An 18,262-nucleotide genomic window follows, 5' to 3' on the forward strand; every position below is an offset into this window, starting at 1 on the left:
TTAATGATCAGTTAAAGCTATTATTGGTTTTCATCATTGAAATTCAAGCGTTTAAATTAAATGTGTTTTGTTTATTGTTTTTGGTATCAAAATAAACCTTATAAGTAACACAATTCTCTTACTTAAGGAAATACTTAATTAAGCCAAGTACTTGAATTTAAGTTTTCAAATAATGACATTGCTCTCACTGAACAGCGAATTTTTGATCAACTCCAACCTAAAATGTTTTTTAAATTTAGGGACATTTTTTCAATGACAGATATTGTCCTTAACCGGCCTGTCAAAAAAATCCAATGATTGGTTTTGGCTTCAATTATGACAACCAATAAAAGCTATAACTTGCCCTTATTCTCCACGCTTATAAGATTCCCTTAAAAAAATACAAAATCAAACAGAACTAAAATTAAATTTTTCCAGAAAATAAAATTCCCCACACAACACAACGAATTTCCCCCCATTTTTCTTGAGTGCGATCCACAATCTCATATTTCACTCAAATTCTAAAAACATCTCAAGTGGGGCACAGTCTGTCGAGTGGAGTGTCGATGCCGAATTGCCGAAGCCCGAAAGACGTAACGCAAACGATAACCTCTCTCCCTCTCAAATGAGTCCCTTGTTTTGTTATTGTTGTTGGTTTTATTGTTCAACGGTGTTTGTTTGTTTACATTTTTCCTTGCCTTTCTTAAGTACCACTCCAACGGCACTCTCTTGAGTTTATTCTTCCTCCGTTTTATGCTTTTTTTATGCATTATTTTGTGTGGAATTGGGATGAAAATTGTGGGATATTCTGCGCACTAAAAGAGTTCGCTCGCTTCGGACCGGAGCGGAGAGTGCGCTTTTGCTTTGATTTTTGTTTCTGTGGAACGAGAAGAGCCCACGAGCTAAAGCAGCAGCCAAGCTGCCGACAACCGACAACGACAACAACCAAGACCAACAGCAACAACGAAAACGAGAACGAGCGGAGCGGCGGCGGCGGCGATGACAAGCGAACCGAACCGCTAGCGCTAAGCAAAGGCAAAAGCAACTTGTTCAGACTTCGGAAATCTTTTACTCAACAGTTAGGTTTCAACTCGGTTATGTGAATTGTGTGGTACGCTCCGCGCTCGCATCAACGTCAACTTTCGTCGCATCAAAAACGACAAGTGAACTCGACTTCGGATTTCGGTACCGGAATAATTAAAAAAACAACAAATTTATTACAAACCTATCTAAGAATTCAGTAATTTTTGAATTTTGCATTAAAAGAAAAAGATGCAATTTTGAACTGAAGAAAAGTTCGTTAAAAATGCAATAACAGTAAGTTAAAGAAAAAAAATAAATTTGACGCCAACGCATCGAGGGAATTTGTATTCCTTCAATTCAAGTCGCATCATTAGTCTAACCGTCACGTGCATTTTTATGTTTTGTGAGTTTTGTTTTGTTTTTTAAATTTAATTTGAAGTTTCGCCAATAATTCGTAACCGGAATACGAAATTATTACCAAAAGGAGAAATCAGTGTTAATAAATAAATAAAAAAAATAATCACCGTTAAGCGAAGTGAAACAATGAAAATAATGATTACAAACAACAACAACAACAAAATATACAACCATTGAAGGCAAACCAAAGCAAAGCAAAGTAAAATATAGTGAAGGCGGTATCGACTTCAACGTCGAATCATTGTTATTTTAAATTTGTCGAATCGAAGCAATTAAAAGGTGCAGTGCCGTGCCGTGCAACAAAGAAACAAATAAAATCTTACCTATCTAAGAAAAATGTGCTAAAAGTGCTGACAGTGATTTGAAGTGATTATCTGTAGATATTATTTTCCCTCCTCCTTCTTCTAATACGCTTTTACCACTACCGCCACCACCCGCCGGTATTGTTTTTGTCTTAAGGCATTCATAGCAAAGTTGTAGCTTCTATAAAAGTATTAAGACGTAAACAAAGTGGAGCTAGCGTGTAAACAGTTTCACTTGAGCGAGTGCGAGTATCGCGGCTGGATTACGCGCTCCCCAACCCATTGCTCCCTTCCCAAAAATAGTGCAGCAGCCTTTTTTTTTGGTGTTGCTCGAATTGGATTATTTTCCACTTTAATCGTTTTCACTTTGGTTTTCGTGGATTGTGACGTTCAAAACATCTCATTTCTGTTTTATTGTACATCATCATCATCATCATTACCATCATCATCATTTTATATGTAGTCTTCTTATATTTTGTTTTGTGTTCACCATGGCTTTGTATCTCTCTCTGGGGGCTGATAGGTCATTACCACTTGGTTGAGTTGAGTTGAAGCTCATCGTCGACGTTCGTCGTCGTCGTGGTCGTCATTGTGGCGTGCATACTACTCACTTCACTCCACAGTTCACATGGCATGCAGATTATTATTTTTATTTTTCTTTCTTGAGGAAGCAGGAAAGCATACCTACATAACTACTCCCATAAGACCCAGACCTTACCAACCTACTACAGATACCTATGTACATACCTCTGATGGGCTGTGAGCTCTGAGCTGTGGGCTATTTTTATCGCCCTGTCTGTCTCACTGAACAAGCGGATTTATGAATTGATTATCTTTAATTCTTGATTTTTTTTTAAAGACGTCAAACGACAGAAAGACAGTTCAGTGATACTGTTGAACTTTGCTTTCCGGTGGTAAACTGTAAAAATATATTCCATTTAATACAAAAGGTAGGTAGGTATTACGGTTACCTACAACTTAAATGCGTTACATTTTGTTAGGTTGGTTTTGTTTTAGGGTCATTAGCTATCTATGTTTTATATACCTAACTTATATTATGTGGATTTTCGAAGCGTAAATTTTCTTATTGTTTAAAAGAATTTGAATAAGTACCAACCTAGGTATGGAAACCTACCACCTAGGTCTCTATCAAGACATAAAGGTAAATTGAGTTTTTGGTAGATAGATAAGTGTTTAAATTTTCTAGATCTACAACTTTTACTTAGCCTTGAATCAGATCAACTAACAATTTATAAAGTTACGTATGTACCTTCATATACCTACAAAAGCTGGTTTCTTTTTTTAAACAAAATTAATAAAGATAATTTATTAAGGCACCAACCTACCTTTGATGTACTTAGGTATTACCTACATACCTATGTACGAGTATATGACTTCAAGGTCTGCTGTGTTCTTTGATTGTTATAGTTTTATATGAAAAGATTATAGGTTCTTATAGACTTTTTAGACACTTCGGGAGGTTTAATTGAGCTTTGGTTGTATTTGATATTTCATAGGCTTAGCATAAGATTTTTTATCACAGGTTTGCTAAGGTTTCAAGATGTGGGTGCTAAAGGTTATACCTTCTGATATATGTAAATAAAATAAATTAAATTAGGTGGCGCAACAGTCCGTTGAGAACTAACCCTAGTGACTTACAACTCTCAACCATTCCTGTGTGCGAATACTGTTGTCAGGGATGGAGGGGACCTACAGTTTTAAGCCGAATCCGAACAGCTTATTTGAGAAAACACTTTTCATGTCAAGAAATACTCTTGAAGAATTTTGTCAATCCCTTTGCATGACATAGGCAGGGATCAAACCCAAGACCTCTGGCATGACTGTTCAACGCACTTACCGACATGGTGCCAAGGGTACTTTTGATATAAATTAAATAATTTTTTAAACTTATAAGGTGTACTAAGTTTGGAGCTATCAGTAGTAAAATTTTCCTCCGAATTTTTCTTATAGACTAAATTTGGAAGTACCTACAATTTTTGACTTTTCTTTGTAAGTTCAAATCTAACGTTTTTTGAAGAGTCAAGGTCTCCAAAACGTGAATTCTTGATATGTATGTTTATGTAAACAAATTTTATGGTAAACAAAATTAAGTTTTATTTTTGTTTGTACACAAACCACAAAATTTTAAGTTTTTGAAATATCCCTCTTTGGAAATGTAAAAAAAGTACATAATACTTTTTTTTTAGGGTTTTAAAGGTGAAAGGCAACGTAGTTCTTAAAAAGTTCGTGATTTTACAAAGTACAAGTCTTAATCGTCTAGATACAGTTTAAATCATTTCAGTAGCTTTCTTAGTTTTCGTGAATTCCCATCAGTTTTGGGTATTTATTTGAATCTCTCTGAAGTTTTGAAAAACCTTGAATGCAATTCCTGTGTGGTTTTAAATAATTCAATTTAAATGTAATTGTTGGTGCTCATCACAAATCTAAACTCCCATTTAAGCTTTATTTACTGAGACTCAGAAATGGCCGTTTTCAACATTAGTTTTGTATTTTCTTAGTATGATTTAAAAACTTGAAGATTATGAATTCGTTAGAAGACAATAAATGCTTGACCGTCCTGTGAGGGTTTATGTATGGAAGGGGAGGACTCGAAACTAATAAGGATTTTTTATTTAAATAAATAAGATAATGGAAATTTTTAAAGATTTATTGACAAACAAACTATTTCATTAATTAACAGAACCCTTAAAAGCCTTAAATAATGTTATATTATTTTTCCTTAGAAAAGGTTTTACCTCAAGAACCTAAAATTATTTATTGATTTTGAGGTCGATTTCGAACTAAGTTCTCTTAAAACCTAAGAAAATTTATAATTGTATTGCCATCTGCAAAATCCCGTTGACTAACCAATGTTTTCGAAGATGGAACAAATAACCTGGGAAATTTTATTTTCGAAAGCCCCCAATAATAACCACTACCACCCCCACTCCCTCCATTTTATCATACACGTGTTTTCTAATGTTCATTTATTGTTCATCAATTTTCGTCTCAATTTTCAAGTCAGCTTTTTAATTTTTCAGATGTCATTTACTTTAAACTTGAAACTTTCCTTGTCTATCTTTTATTCACACAAGTACAAAAAAGTACCTACACAAGTTACAAGTCCATCATTAATTATGTTTTGTATTCTTAAAAAGTTCTTATTCATTTTTAAATAATATCGGGATTCTTTAACACAAAATTTTACGTAAAATGGTGCACTTAATAAATAAATCACAGGATTATGAAGTTTAGTTGCCAGTTAAATGGAAAAATATGAACAGCTGATATTTTGACATAAGCAAACTTGACTTGACACTAGAAGAGATTTTTCTTGACTTTCATTCCAATAAAATGTTCTTAATTGGAAGGCAAATCAGATACTAAAAACTTGCCATACCTTCAAGTACGTTACGTTCGTCTAAGCCTGCTCATTTCTTAGACTTAAAATATGCAGAAACCTCATTGTCTTCACATTTGTCGGAATATCTGCAGTTACATACAAAATTAATGTTCGAAACTCTAGATTAGGCAGGTTAAGACAACATAAGAGACTATGTAGACAAATAGTTACTTTTTCAAGTTTTATAAACTTCAAACTCGCGGAACTTTACTTCACAAACTTCTACCTTTAATTGATCGTACAAAAACAACAAAAAACATAATTGTCTACAAAACACTCCTCAGTCCATCTTGATTTTTATTTTTTTATTTAAAGAAATTTTCTTTTCTAATTTTGCAAGGAACTCTTTTACATAAAACATCAAATAGAATTGTGCAGAAAATGAATTAATTTTAGAGTAGTAAAGTTCAGCATTTAGTTGAATGAAAAATTATGATTAGCTGTCATTTTGACATAAGTATAATTGACTGAATAGTAATTGAGATTTTGTTTGACTTACTTTCCAGTCAACTTTCATTGCCACGATCAAAGTGACCAGAAAAAGCCAAGGGAAAACCTAATTTTTCCTATACACATAAGTAAAACTTCTACTTTAGACTGATCGTGCTACCAAAAACACAATTGTCTACAAAACACTTCACCTCAGACAAGCTACAAATCCAACTTGTAGTATGTATTTTAAAGAAATGCTACTTCTTCCTTTTTCAATTTTATAAGGAACCGTTTTACATAAAACATCAATTATTAGAATTGTGCAGAAAATAAATTAATTTCAGAGTAATAAAGTTCAGTTAAATGAAAAATTATGATTAGCTGTCATTTTGACATAAGTATAATTCACTTGATAGTTAGGGAGATTTTTCTTCACTTAATTTCCAGTCAACTTTCCAATAAATGTTCCTTAATTAGCAGCTATCCAATCTGATATTAATGACTTGCTTTGCCTTCAAGTCTTTTCGTCGTCGGAAGCTGTCTATTGCTTTATAGTTTATCCAAGACTCAAAACATGGAAAAACCTAAATTTGTTGATATTTCTCTAAAATTTTCTGTTACGTACAAAATTAATGTTCAGAACTCAAGAACATCTAAATAAGTTGCAACTGCAGAATCGTATAAATGTAAAAAGTTGTTTATTTATGCAAAAATTATTTTTTTATGAGACGCCTTCTTATAGATTTTCCAGTCAATTAGTGTACTCGAAAGACCCAACCTCATTTTTCATATCATCAAAATTGTCTTAACTCGAATTCGGCTTAATAAAAATTAATAGATTACAACTATGAATTTAAATATTCCACCTACTTCCATTACTGTCTTACTCCAATTTTTCCCTCCAAAGCAATTAATTGTCATTCCTGTAATGAATGATAAACGATACTTGGCACAATTAAATGCATTGAAGAAGATTTTATATTTAGGTGAACTAAATTTTAATTTAACTATAAATAGGTACAACAGTAAGTATAGTTTTCACTTAGGGAAATGAAATGCATTAATTTCAACATTTAAAAAACGACAAGAACGAAAAAATAGAAATTAGGGCGAACATGATGATTGGAGAGCGCAAAATCTCAAAATCTGCAAAAGTTTTATTCTATTTTCATGTTCATCCTTTTAGTGACCTATTTTCACATTCATTTTAACATTTTTTTTTACATAATATCAACTTGCTCAGCTTCGCTTTTGGATAAAGAGCAATAATATCGCTAACCATAGCCCATAATACAGAACTTTACAAATTCGTTCTTATGGATTTTCGTAAGGTCTTTTTTTCACGACTTCTTTTCGGTTCGTTTATTGCTTTAAGATTACTTCTTTTATTCTTGCTGACTTCAGCTTATACATACCCTTCGTCGTTGTGGAAGTCGTGTGAGAAAAAGAAACGGTGTTCTTTTTAGTGTGATAGAATTTCGAAGAAGTTAATCAATTATTAGAAGACATTTTGAAAAGCTTATAAAGTTTATAAATACTTACATATGTATTTTGTAATTATAGTTTATTTTGATAATCGTACAAAATTGACATTTAAAAAACTGATTTTAATTGTATTTAAACTGATTTTAAGTGTATTCGAAATTGATATCACTTTCAGAAACGTAGTTATTCTATCTGTTTTCTGAAAACTAGAACAGTTATAGATTATTGTAACATTCGATAGGTTCAGACGACCTAATCTAAGTTTCTAGCATCTGATTGGCCAGCTGTCAAAAATTACCTTCAAATGAAGGCAACTTTATTGGAAAGTTGACTGAAAAGTAAGTCAAGAAAAATCTCCCTAACTATTAAGTCAAGTTTACTTACTTTACTGACATTTCAAATTAAAAGATCAGTTCCCTGAAATTAGGTTTGTTTGCTTTTTTACGATTACTGTTTAGACGTGTTCAGATGCTAAATAAAAGTATCTGAATATGTTAAAACAGTGATTTAAAAAAAAAAGCAAACAAACCTTTTTTCACGGAACAGATCTCTTAATTTAAAACTCTAAATCTGAACACGTCTAATCAGTAATAAATCGTGAATAAAAAACATGTACAAACTGGGGGAACAGATCCATCTATAATTTCAAATGTCAAAAACTCAGAATCAGAATTCATCTTAACTTTTTTTAAAAAATGTTTAAAATGTTAGGCCTGTTTATTTTACAGTTGAAATTGTATAGCGATGGATGCTGAATTAAAATAATGGATTTACTTACTTACTTACAAGGTGGCGCTACAGTCCAGGGCGGACCTGGGCCTCAACCAACATGCGTCTCCAGCCAGCTCGGTCCCTAGCTAGCTGTCTCCAGTTTCGCACGCCAAGTTGGTTGAGGTCCTCTCCCATCTGGGTGCGCCACCTGAGTCGCGGTCTTCCTCTACTGCGCCGTCCCTCGGGATTGGATTCGAAGACTTTCCGGGCTGGAGCGTTGATGTCCATCCGCTCTACATGTCCTAGCCATCTAAGCCGTTGGACTTTAATTCTGCTAACTAGGTCAGTGTCGCTGTACAGCTGTACAGTTCGTCGTTATATCTTCTCCTCCATTCTCTATCTATGCGTACGGGACCAACAATCACCCGAAGAGTCAAGTTTACTTACGTCAAAATTACAGCTGATCATGTTTTTTTCACTCAAATGAATGCTGAACTTTACTAGGCTGTTATTTATTTATTTTGTTCACAATTACATTTAATGTTTGAAGAAAATAGATTTCCTTGTTAAATTGGAAAAGGAATAGAAAAATATTTCTTCACAATACAAAATAAAACTTGTGACTTTTGAAGGCAGAGTATAGTGATGTGAAGTCCCAAATTTGAAATTATTGACATCTGAAAAAAAAAACTCATTGTATTGGTCTAAGTTTACGTCCAAGGAATGCAGTTGCCTTCAAATTAATATCCTTGTCTTGTCTCAACACTCTTATTCTTATGATATTATCAAATCTATCAGTAGAAAAGTTTTCGTAAATGTCTTACAATTTTTATAACAATTAGTAAACTCAAATGACACAAGAGACTTCATATAAATTAGGCAAAATAAAACCAAGCCAATTAGTTATTTTCTCTAGACGTCATTAGCTTCAAATATTAAGCTAACCTTTGACTCAAATAAAAAGTACTAAAACATTATTGTCTACAAAAATACTCATGCCACAAGCTCAAGTTCATTATAGAAGTGCTTATTCCTTTTCCAATTTGAGAACTAATATTTTCATAAAAAAACTCGGCTGAAATTATGCAAATGAATAAATCAAAGAACTTCTAGTCTCGAAAGAATAAAATATGATCACCTCATATAGTGAAACAAGTACGTTTTTATTGACTTAGTTAGTTAGCTGACCACCCAAATACTTAAAACATATGTTGTCTGAAACTGACATTTTTGTTAAAAGTTGACAATTCCGTCAAAATTTTAAACAAAATGACAAATCCAGTATCCCTTTACTTGTCAAATATGAATTTCTGTTTTCATTTCGACATATTTGTGCGTAGGACATTACCAATTTTTTGACAGCTGGGTTATCTGATGCGAAAAACGTATGTCTTTTGAATCTGCCATTTTGTTTCAAAAAAATTCTAAAGGTATCCTACAATTTCTGGTACATGTGGCTAACTGACATAAAAGCTGATTCAATATAAGCTTAAGTTTGAAGGAACTCCATTTGATGACTATCTCAATTAAGTTCTGCACCCACCAGAAATTGAACGCCAAGAAGTCTCACAAAACACTATAAAATATTGGCTTAGAAAACTGTTTGATATTTAAAAAAAAGTTTTTTGTCACCTAAAAAATAAAACACCCTTTAAACGAGTAAATTCAACTGAAAACATTAAATAATGATCGTTGGTTTTTATCTTCCTTTTTTCCTTCGAAATCGTTTTACTAAACCGAATTGAAATTAGGGGTGGTTATTTTTTATTTGTAGGTGTATCCATTTTGGGTATCAATGCACAAAATGAGTTCAAAAAATAATCAACTAGTTGCTGATTAAATTTTCAAAACAAAAATCACAAAAAAAAAACTTGTTGAACTTTTCCAGTGGTCCTCGGTACATATACCTTCAAAACCGTTTCATGACATCAAAAATGTATACAGAATTGTGTTTTTTTAACCAGAAAATCTCCTCTTTCTCTCTGTTTTCCTACAGTTCACCTCAAAAAAGAGAAACAAAACTAAAATAATTTCTTATTTCGGTTTCTAAACTTAAAAATTCCCAGCACGTACTATTTCGGGTGAATTTTGTAGTAGGTAAGTGCCTAACCTACCTCGAACATCAGAAATGTTTTTTTTTCTATACCGTTGCCGTATTTGGACAGTAGCCATAAACTCATTAGAAGCAAATTGAATATCGTTTCGGAATACATTTCACTTTTTATAAAAATGTTGGTTATCTTGCAACTTTTTCCAAATCGGCTTCTAATTGCACGTAATAAAATAAAATCGAAAACAAAACCAAAATTTAGACATCAACAATGGAAAGTAATGAAATTATTTGTTTCTCTTTTTTCATTTGGTTTGTTTTCTTTAATTTTATTTGCTTTGAAAAATGGTTTTTAGATCCAAAATGAGGGATGGTGGAAAATGAAATAAAGATTTTCGTTTTCGCAAATTTTATTGCTTTCGAACAACATTACTTTCCTTGCATACCAAAATAACGAATGGTATTGAATTTTGTTTATTTAAGTTTGAATTTTGTTTACCTATGTTGTTTTTGTGCCTCGTTTTTAATCTAGATGTTATTTTTGAAAATCAACCTAATTGAGCATTGTGAGATGTAAATAGCACGTCCAATACCTCAAAGTGTAGGCGATTTTCTTAAGGAGACCATAAGTCGGTCATTTTATATCTTTTTTATGTATAATACGAACATTTAGAAAAACAAGGAAAATTGTTTGTAAATTATGGAAACCATTAATCACCTTTTAATTAGCTAGTTTGTGTTTCCACTAAAACTTCTTAAGATTCAAAACTGTCTTATTCTATCATTTTTCTTTCGCAACAAGATTTTTCGAATCTATTCAAAACCAAAAGCAAGCATTTTATAAAATGAGAAATTCTATTTATATGCTGAGAAAACTCTTTAAAAATGCATCGTTAAAATAATTTCTTTTTTGAAACAAATACCAATAAATATATATTTTCCAAATAGCACGCCTCATAAAAACACCATAAATACCAACCGACCGTCTAGTATTTTATTTTGTTGTTGTCTGATCTTAGCCGAAAATTGATAGGCCATAAGTTCAGTGTGTTAACACATCTTTCAAAACTCCTCAACCATTTACCCTAGAGAGAGAATAAGAAAAACAAATACAAAATAAATGAATACCTACCAAAATTTTGAAGAAATAAAATCTATTTTCAGAGTCTCAAAGTTGAAAAATAATATTACGTTCGTTCGAAACGTAAATATGATGTGACCTTCTCAAAAATAAATAAAATAAAATCAAAATAATTAAAAAAAAGTGACAAAATAAAATCCCAAACTTGATGATAATTATTTGTTACTCAACTCAAGAAAATTATATTAAAAATTCAAATTTTGAATTTAATTTTAAAGTGATTTTCAATTAACAACAAATAAATAAAAAGATAAAAAGTGAAAATGTTAAAAATTCAAATGCTTGAGCAGATTGTTACCCGCGATAATGTGGATAGCGACGACAAGGATAATGCAAGCAATAAATCAACATCATCGTCACCTTTACACCAGCATCATAGTCAGCATCATCATCAACAGCACCCGGTTGTTCAGCGTCAAGCATCCGGAAGTGTAAAATCCGCAAGTCAAGGATCATCTCCTGCCGGGTATGTGTCATTTAATGTGTCTGATGTGTCCCTCTTATAATGTCTTTATACCTATCTATATATGTCTTTAATGTATTTTAATTAAAGCAAAGGTTTTTATCTTTTTCTTTTTAATTATTTTATAATATTAACTCGATTATTTTACTGCACACGTGTGTGGATTGGATATAATGAAAACACATTCATATGAGGACGGAGCTAGAGCTTCCAACATAAGGTGCTTAAAAAGAAAAACTTTGATTGATGAGTTTTGTGAGTTTATTTCATCCATCCAGTTTATATAGATGGATGACCGCGACCGCGACCGGGACCAAGACCACATCCAAGAAGAAAAGTTTTCCTTTTTAATGAAGAATTTGCCATGATTTTTTTTAAATTCGTATTTTATGTGGATCTGAAAGTAATTAGCGAATATGTACGAGTTCGATTTGAATGGTTACCAACTGTGGTAATCTTAAGATGGTTTAGAAAAAGAATTGAGTTTTTTTTTTGAAAATCCTTACTCTTTAAAAAAATATCGTTGTCCTTTATAAGGATCTTTAGTGTGCTTAACAAATACAGTCGACTCTACCCCTATTCACTTACTTCTCAACTCAATTTTTCACGGTTTATTTTAGGGCTTTTTCACAAAAATTTACGAATAATTGTTAAATTCTTTTAAATTGAATATGTAATTTTCTATCTCCAAAAAATAGCTATAACATTTAAATTGGACACTGAACACATTTATACATTTTTGAATATTGAACATACCTTAAAAATGATATTTTATTCATTCCATTCCTTTCTAAATGTGACACATTTAAGGTGTTTCATAAGTTTGGATTATTGAAACCAATCATTGGAATTATTTTTTGACAGGTTGGTTATTGCGTTTATTGAACATTTTTGAAATTAATCATTCTGCGTTAGAATAAATTATTGAAAGCAAAATTGACCTGTACGTAAACAACACAAATTAAAAGTCTTAATTGCATCGATTTTTCCGAATTGTTAAATCAAAAACTGGCTGTTTTTTGAAAACAATTTCATCAATAAAAAATTAAAAATTAACTAAAATTTAAATTTCGGTATAAATATAATAACTGATAAATAAATAGGAAATTGAAAATCAATTAAATGAATTAAAGTTTTGGTATAAATATAATATTTTTTAAACATCCATCCTACACTTCATATTGAAACCATTCTCAACAAGTTTAAAAGCTGAATAGATCAATACATTTTTAAAGTTTGAACACACTAAAAAAATGACATATTCTGTTTCATTCCATTCCCATCGTTAAAATCCTCTCAAATGTCACAATTATGGGGCCAATTATAAGGGGATGGTTACAGCTTTCAATAAAATCCACAAATAAAATGTTTGTTTTATATTTTTGGATATGTAATATTTTTCGTCGAAAGATAAATGCAAAATGGCATTTTCGCTGATACAAATCAAAAAGAAAAGAAAGAAAAAAAGCTTGAGGCTCATGATTATTTGAACATCTAATTTAATGACATAAATTTGCAGAAGCAATCATCAGTAAAACATTTTAAATTCATCATGTTTCAATTTTTATTAATAGCTATAACTGATCCTTATTGACACAATTATCTCTCAATAGACAAAATATTTTCTTCCCCAACAGCACCTACAAAATACTTTTTAAATTTCAGTTAATTTCCATCGTTCCAATGCTTTCAACTGTCACAATAAAAATCATGTTGTTTGTTGTTATAAGGTTTTTTTTTTTTTAATTTAAAGGTCCCAGTTATAGCTGTCATTGGTTTAGCGATCAATTTCTGTCATTGGAAAAAATATTCCTGATTGAAATAAAACATTCTAGGTTAGAGATGATTCATGAAAGCAAAACTGACAGTTGGGTATAGAAAGAAAAAGGAACGCATTAAGTCTAAGTAAACCGATTTTGTTATGAATTATATAATCAAAAATCTGCTTTTCATTTTAAGGGATTTCATTATTGTAAAAATAAAATTAACCTAAGGAACCAGTTATCATTGGTTTCCGTCATTTATATTTTTCTGACAGGTCTGTTATTGCTTTCATTGGAAATTTTCGTCATTGAAAAACATTGATTGAAATCCTCTGGAATTGGAATTGTATAAAATTAAAAGACAAATCAGTGTAACGTTTTTTTTTTGACAAAATAAAACCCGCTCTTCAAGAAGATACACTTTCTTCACGAAAATAGAAAACAAAATTCTTTGAGTGATCAAATACATCAGTATTAAGTTTGCGTTTCTACACAAACACAGTAAAATATACATTTATCTGGCCTTAGCTTTAAAACTCTCATTTTGTTTTCATCATTGACACTAATCATTATAATTTTTTGACAAGTCGATTATTGAACATTCTGTTATTGAAAAAATGGTCTAGAGCTGATGATTGAAAACTAAACTGATTAGTGTGCATACAATGAAAATGGAACGTTTTTGTTCTAAAACACCCACTGTTCATTTAAAGGCATTAAATTATTGAACTAAGAGGCTCAAGCCAGTTGTATCTATCATTGGTTTTCATCATTGACATTTGTTTAACAGGTCGGTTAAGGCTATCATTAAAAATTCCTGTCATTTAACAACACGTAAATATTGAATTTCAGCGGAAAGTCATTGACAGAAATCTATCATTTGAGTTGCAAAAAATTGAAAGACAAGTAAGATGCAACTAAACTTGTTCTGATTAGATTTTAGAAAATAAACAGCCAGTCAGTAAGGCTCTATAGCGCCAAACAGTAATTTTTAATGCACCAAACTGTGATTCATTGATGGATTAACGATTGTCTTTTCTTATTGACGAATCCATTTAACCAGAAATGGTAAAACACCGTAAAATTGACGTAGTGTTCTTTGAACGTCACTAACAGATTTGTTTTTTTGTTTTCAAAATGAATTGACTTAATTTGGAATCATGATGTTGGAGTCACATGATTTGCATTAAACTGCCAAACCTTTCTTAAAAAAAATGTAAGGTTGACATTCTTAGCTGTAACATCATAAAACATATCCATTAAAACATATCGTACAGATAGAAAATTCTTGTGTCACAAATTTTCTGTATTTTATTGTTTCAAATAAGCGAGTGGGAATTTTAAAAAGCGTACATCTCAGGACTTCTGTATAGGAACAGTTCAAAGCCTAAGTTAAGATTTTAGTCCTATTCTTTTTCATTTCTAACACTTTGTTCACTAATATTTTCTTAAAAGTTTAAATTTTCCAAGGTGGCAACCATACACATTTTTCAGAAGTTCTATAACATCACAAAGTGATCAATGGAAAGTGAAGCAGAGTAGTTTAGAAAAAATGAAATAAATTGTTCATACACATACCTTACCTTGGCTGTCTCGAGTCGAGTCGAGTCGAGTCTGCCAAGAAGAAAAAGAAAATAAACTCTTCTTAATTACACACCTTCTGTATGGTGTGAGCGGATAGACGAAGTTTATAACAGCTACCATTAAATGGAAAGTGCTCAAGGGGAAATATTTATGACGACCACTTGTGTTTTCTCTACCGATTTATATTATGTAGCTTGTGGCATGTAGCTACTAGATATTTTTGTAGGTGCAGTTCTGTTGGATACTTAATTATCATCTGCACACTAACTTTGAAACGAAAGTGATTCGTTTCGGAATTTTCATCCAAGACAAAAACACAAAAAAAAAAAGGTAATCATAACAAGATTAGGGTCAAAGTTGAAGACATTTAAATCTTTTCAAAATAAACACAAAATTACTAAACTGGCAACATTTGTATCTATAAATATTTTTCTACATAATGACTTAATTTTTTGAACAAATTACTTCTTTTGTCAAGTTCAAAGTTATTCTGCTGAATAGGTCAGAATATTCACAAGACATTTGGTGGAAGAGAATTATGGATTATTATTCATTCATATGGGTGTAGATATTTACATACATTATTTATTTGAAATAATTTATTCAAAAGCCATCACTGTTAACTGCCACTGGGTTAAATCGGAGGACATTACTCCGGCTGTTAACCAACAAAAGACCAAAAAGTAGGGCAGGTTCTTTCTTAGTTCTGCGAGACCAATATTTTATTTGTTTTTATATTTCTTAAATTGGGTGCTATTTTTTAAGCTATATGAGAAGTTTTTATGAATTGAGAACACTGGAAAGAATATAATTATTGATTTTTTAATGTTTTATTTGGTTAGCTTAGAATCGGTTCTAATCTTTTTTTTATCTTGAGTAAGTTCTTTGTATTCTCTTTTTGTTGATTGAAACATTTATATGGTAATATATTAGTTTTTATGTATTTCTGCATTGTTTGCCTTCTTTTGTAAAAGATTACAAAATCTTAAATAACGACTTGAATTGTTTTTAACAAACATATTACCATTAATAATTAATTAATTTTCAATCAGTTATGTGAAGAGCGAAGATTATGGGTGTGATTTATAAATAGCATCTAACGAAGTCCAGAGTGTAATAAATCCGGATTCCGTTCTTCGCTCCAAATTCAATGATCAAAATTAAAACACATTGAAAAGCAAATTGTCTAATGGAATTTTCTTATAGAAATTTGGCTTGATAAGCTATCTAGACAAATTTTATAGACAATCTCAACAATAAAGAAGTTGCAATGATAGTTTTACAGAAATACGATGACTTAGAGAACATGAAAAATAGAACTGATTTTTTTTTCATAACTTCGATTTTCATTCAGGAAACTAATCAACTTTCAGTACTCGGTATGTTTATGACAGATCACCTCTTATGGAATGATCACATATAAGATATTGCCAAAAATGTTGCTAGGGGCTTAAGATTTCTTCGATGGTGCACCCCATCTGATCTGGCTGTAATTTACAAAGCCTTCATTTGTCCAAAACAAAACTTTAGGTGCCCCTAAAACAAATTGCAAGTATTTTGGACAGGATCCAAAAAAGAGCTTTGAAAATGATGGTCGATAGAACTATAAACGAAACAATTAAGTCACTCGAACACCGCCGCAATGTTTCATGCCTTTCGTTGTTCTACCGATATTTTTATAAACAGAGTAAAATTAGCCAGTTACATTACCCCCCCCCCCCTCCCCCAAAAAAATTCAGCCGTAATACTCTTACTTCTAGGAAAACACATCAGTTTAACCTTGAGCTCAATTTCGGACGAACTTTCTAGTGTAGAAAAATCCTTTTTTTTCCGCACATCGAGAATGTGGAAAGCTTTACGCAGCTCTGTTTTTCCTATCATTTTGATATTATAAACTTTAAGACCAATGTGCATCGGTATCTCCTCTTTAATCCTTCCCTATTCTTCTAAAGCTCGCACTAGGTTTAAACTTTAAACATGTTAAGGTTATTAATGACCCCCTTGAGTGCCCGTTAGTTATAAAAAAAGTTAATACAATTTTTCATTCTTACAGGAAATTTTTTTTACTGAGTCCTAAAGTCTGTCAGATAAACTGGTCCGTGTTTAGTACTCAAATCGGTAGCAACTTCTTCAGTCTATCTCTCCATGAATGCCACTTGAATCAACGAAACTGATAATCTTGATTGTCCTGGAATGTGCATCAGCAACTGCCGTATGTGTCGCCAAAAATGCCCCAAGATGTCTAGGTTTTTTGAGGCGATCCAAGAATTTTTTCTCTCTACGATCTACAAAGCCTTCACATTCCCAGAACTTGAATATAATTTCCATCTCTGGGTTGCTGCTCCAGTATTAAGAGAATAGCTTTTAAAATGATTGGTGACATTAACATCATCAACTTGATTACGTCACTCGAACATCGTCGTAAAGTTTCTTGTCTTTACTGTTATTTTAACAGACTATGCTCTAGTGAAATAGCCAGTTGCATTCCTGACCTTAAGTAATTTAAGCGCAATATACCCGCGCTTCTACGAATGCTCATCAGTTTACCCTTGATCCCAACTTTGGCCGAGATTAATTTTTTAGCCGTACTACGCGAATCTGGAATAGCTTTCCAATATTCAGAATCAATGACTCTTCCTATCCAATCCTTCTATCTTTTCCTAATTCTCACACAGTGTCTTTGGCATATTAAAGGTATACAAAAACCTTTTAGTGGATGGTAAATTTATAAAAATAAACAAGGTCCGAGTCTTGACAATTTGAAACTAAATGTTAGTTAGGATTCGTTGCTAAGCAACTCCTCAAAACAAACTAATAGTAATGCAACACTTTTAAGTATTCGAATCACTAGCAAGTGATTTCTTCACGGGAGTACTTAGGTTCATTTCCGTAAAATCAAATATAAGTTGGAATTTGGTATTTTCTGGTATTTTTTGACTGTTGTTTTTTAAGAACTTATTTTTGACAATTTTTAAAGTTTCATTAAACTAACAATTGGCATGAATTCGTAATTTCAATTCTGTTATTGTTTTATTTAAAAAAATAGGTGAAAATAGTCAAGGTTTGCAAAAGAATCTATTTTAAATTCAATTTTAACTTTTGCAATCAATAGCTACAAAATAATGCAAGGACTTTCAATGAAAATTCTTAATTGATTGCGTTCAATAGATTGCTACAAATGATTGCAATCTATTGGAAGTGAAGTGATTGATGATTGAAAAAACTTGAAGTACCAATCTCTTAGTGAATCCAATGAATATAGTCTGCGTTCGAAAAAGATTGCATTATTTTATCAGTGTGACCTGAAGTGTCAATGTCAAAGTGAATTCAATGAGTACAGTTTTTAAATTTAATTCATTAAAAATTCCATTCGTTTACAAATTTGGAATTGAGATTTTTTCACTAAACATGGAAACAATATCTAAAGATCGAATTTTACTGCTTTTTTATCTTTTTGTACTTCTAACTAATATATGAAGCTATTGTAATTGATCCCATTTGTCGAATTG

At 31.6% G+C, this 18,262-nt stretch overlaps 1 protein-coding gene across 1 annotated transcript in view; it reads left to right on the top strand.

Moving 5' to 3' along the window:
• Positions 1 to 1,039: 1,039 nt before the first annotated feature.
• Positions 1,040 to 18,262, top strand: part of LOC129948796 (rap1 GTPase-activating protein 1) — a 215,390-nt gene continuing 198,167 nt past the window's right edge. Inside the window, exons 1-2 of the mRNA XM_056059833.1 lie at positions 1,040 to 1,296; positions 10,967 to 11,409. Of these exons, the coding sequence (XP_055915808.1) occupies positions 11,207 to 11,409 (203 nt within the window). The 5' untranslated portion in view covers positions 1,040 to 1,296; positions 10,967 to 11,206. The remainder of the gene's footprint in view (positions 1,297 to 10,966; positions 11,410 to 18,262) is intronic.

This window comes from Eupeodes corollae, chromosome 3 (genome assembly GCF_945859685.1).
Source record: "Eupeodes corollae chromosome 3, idEupCoro1.1, whole genome shotgun sequence".
Classification (NCBI taxonomy): Eukaryota; Metazoa; Arthropoda; class Insecta; order Diptera; family Syrphidae; genus Eupeodes; species Eupeodes corollae.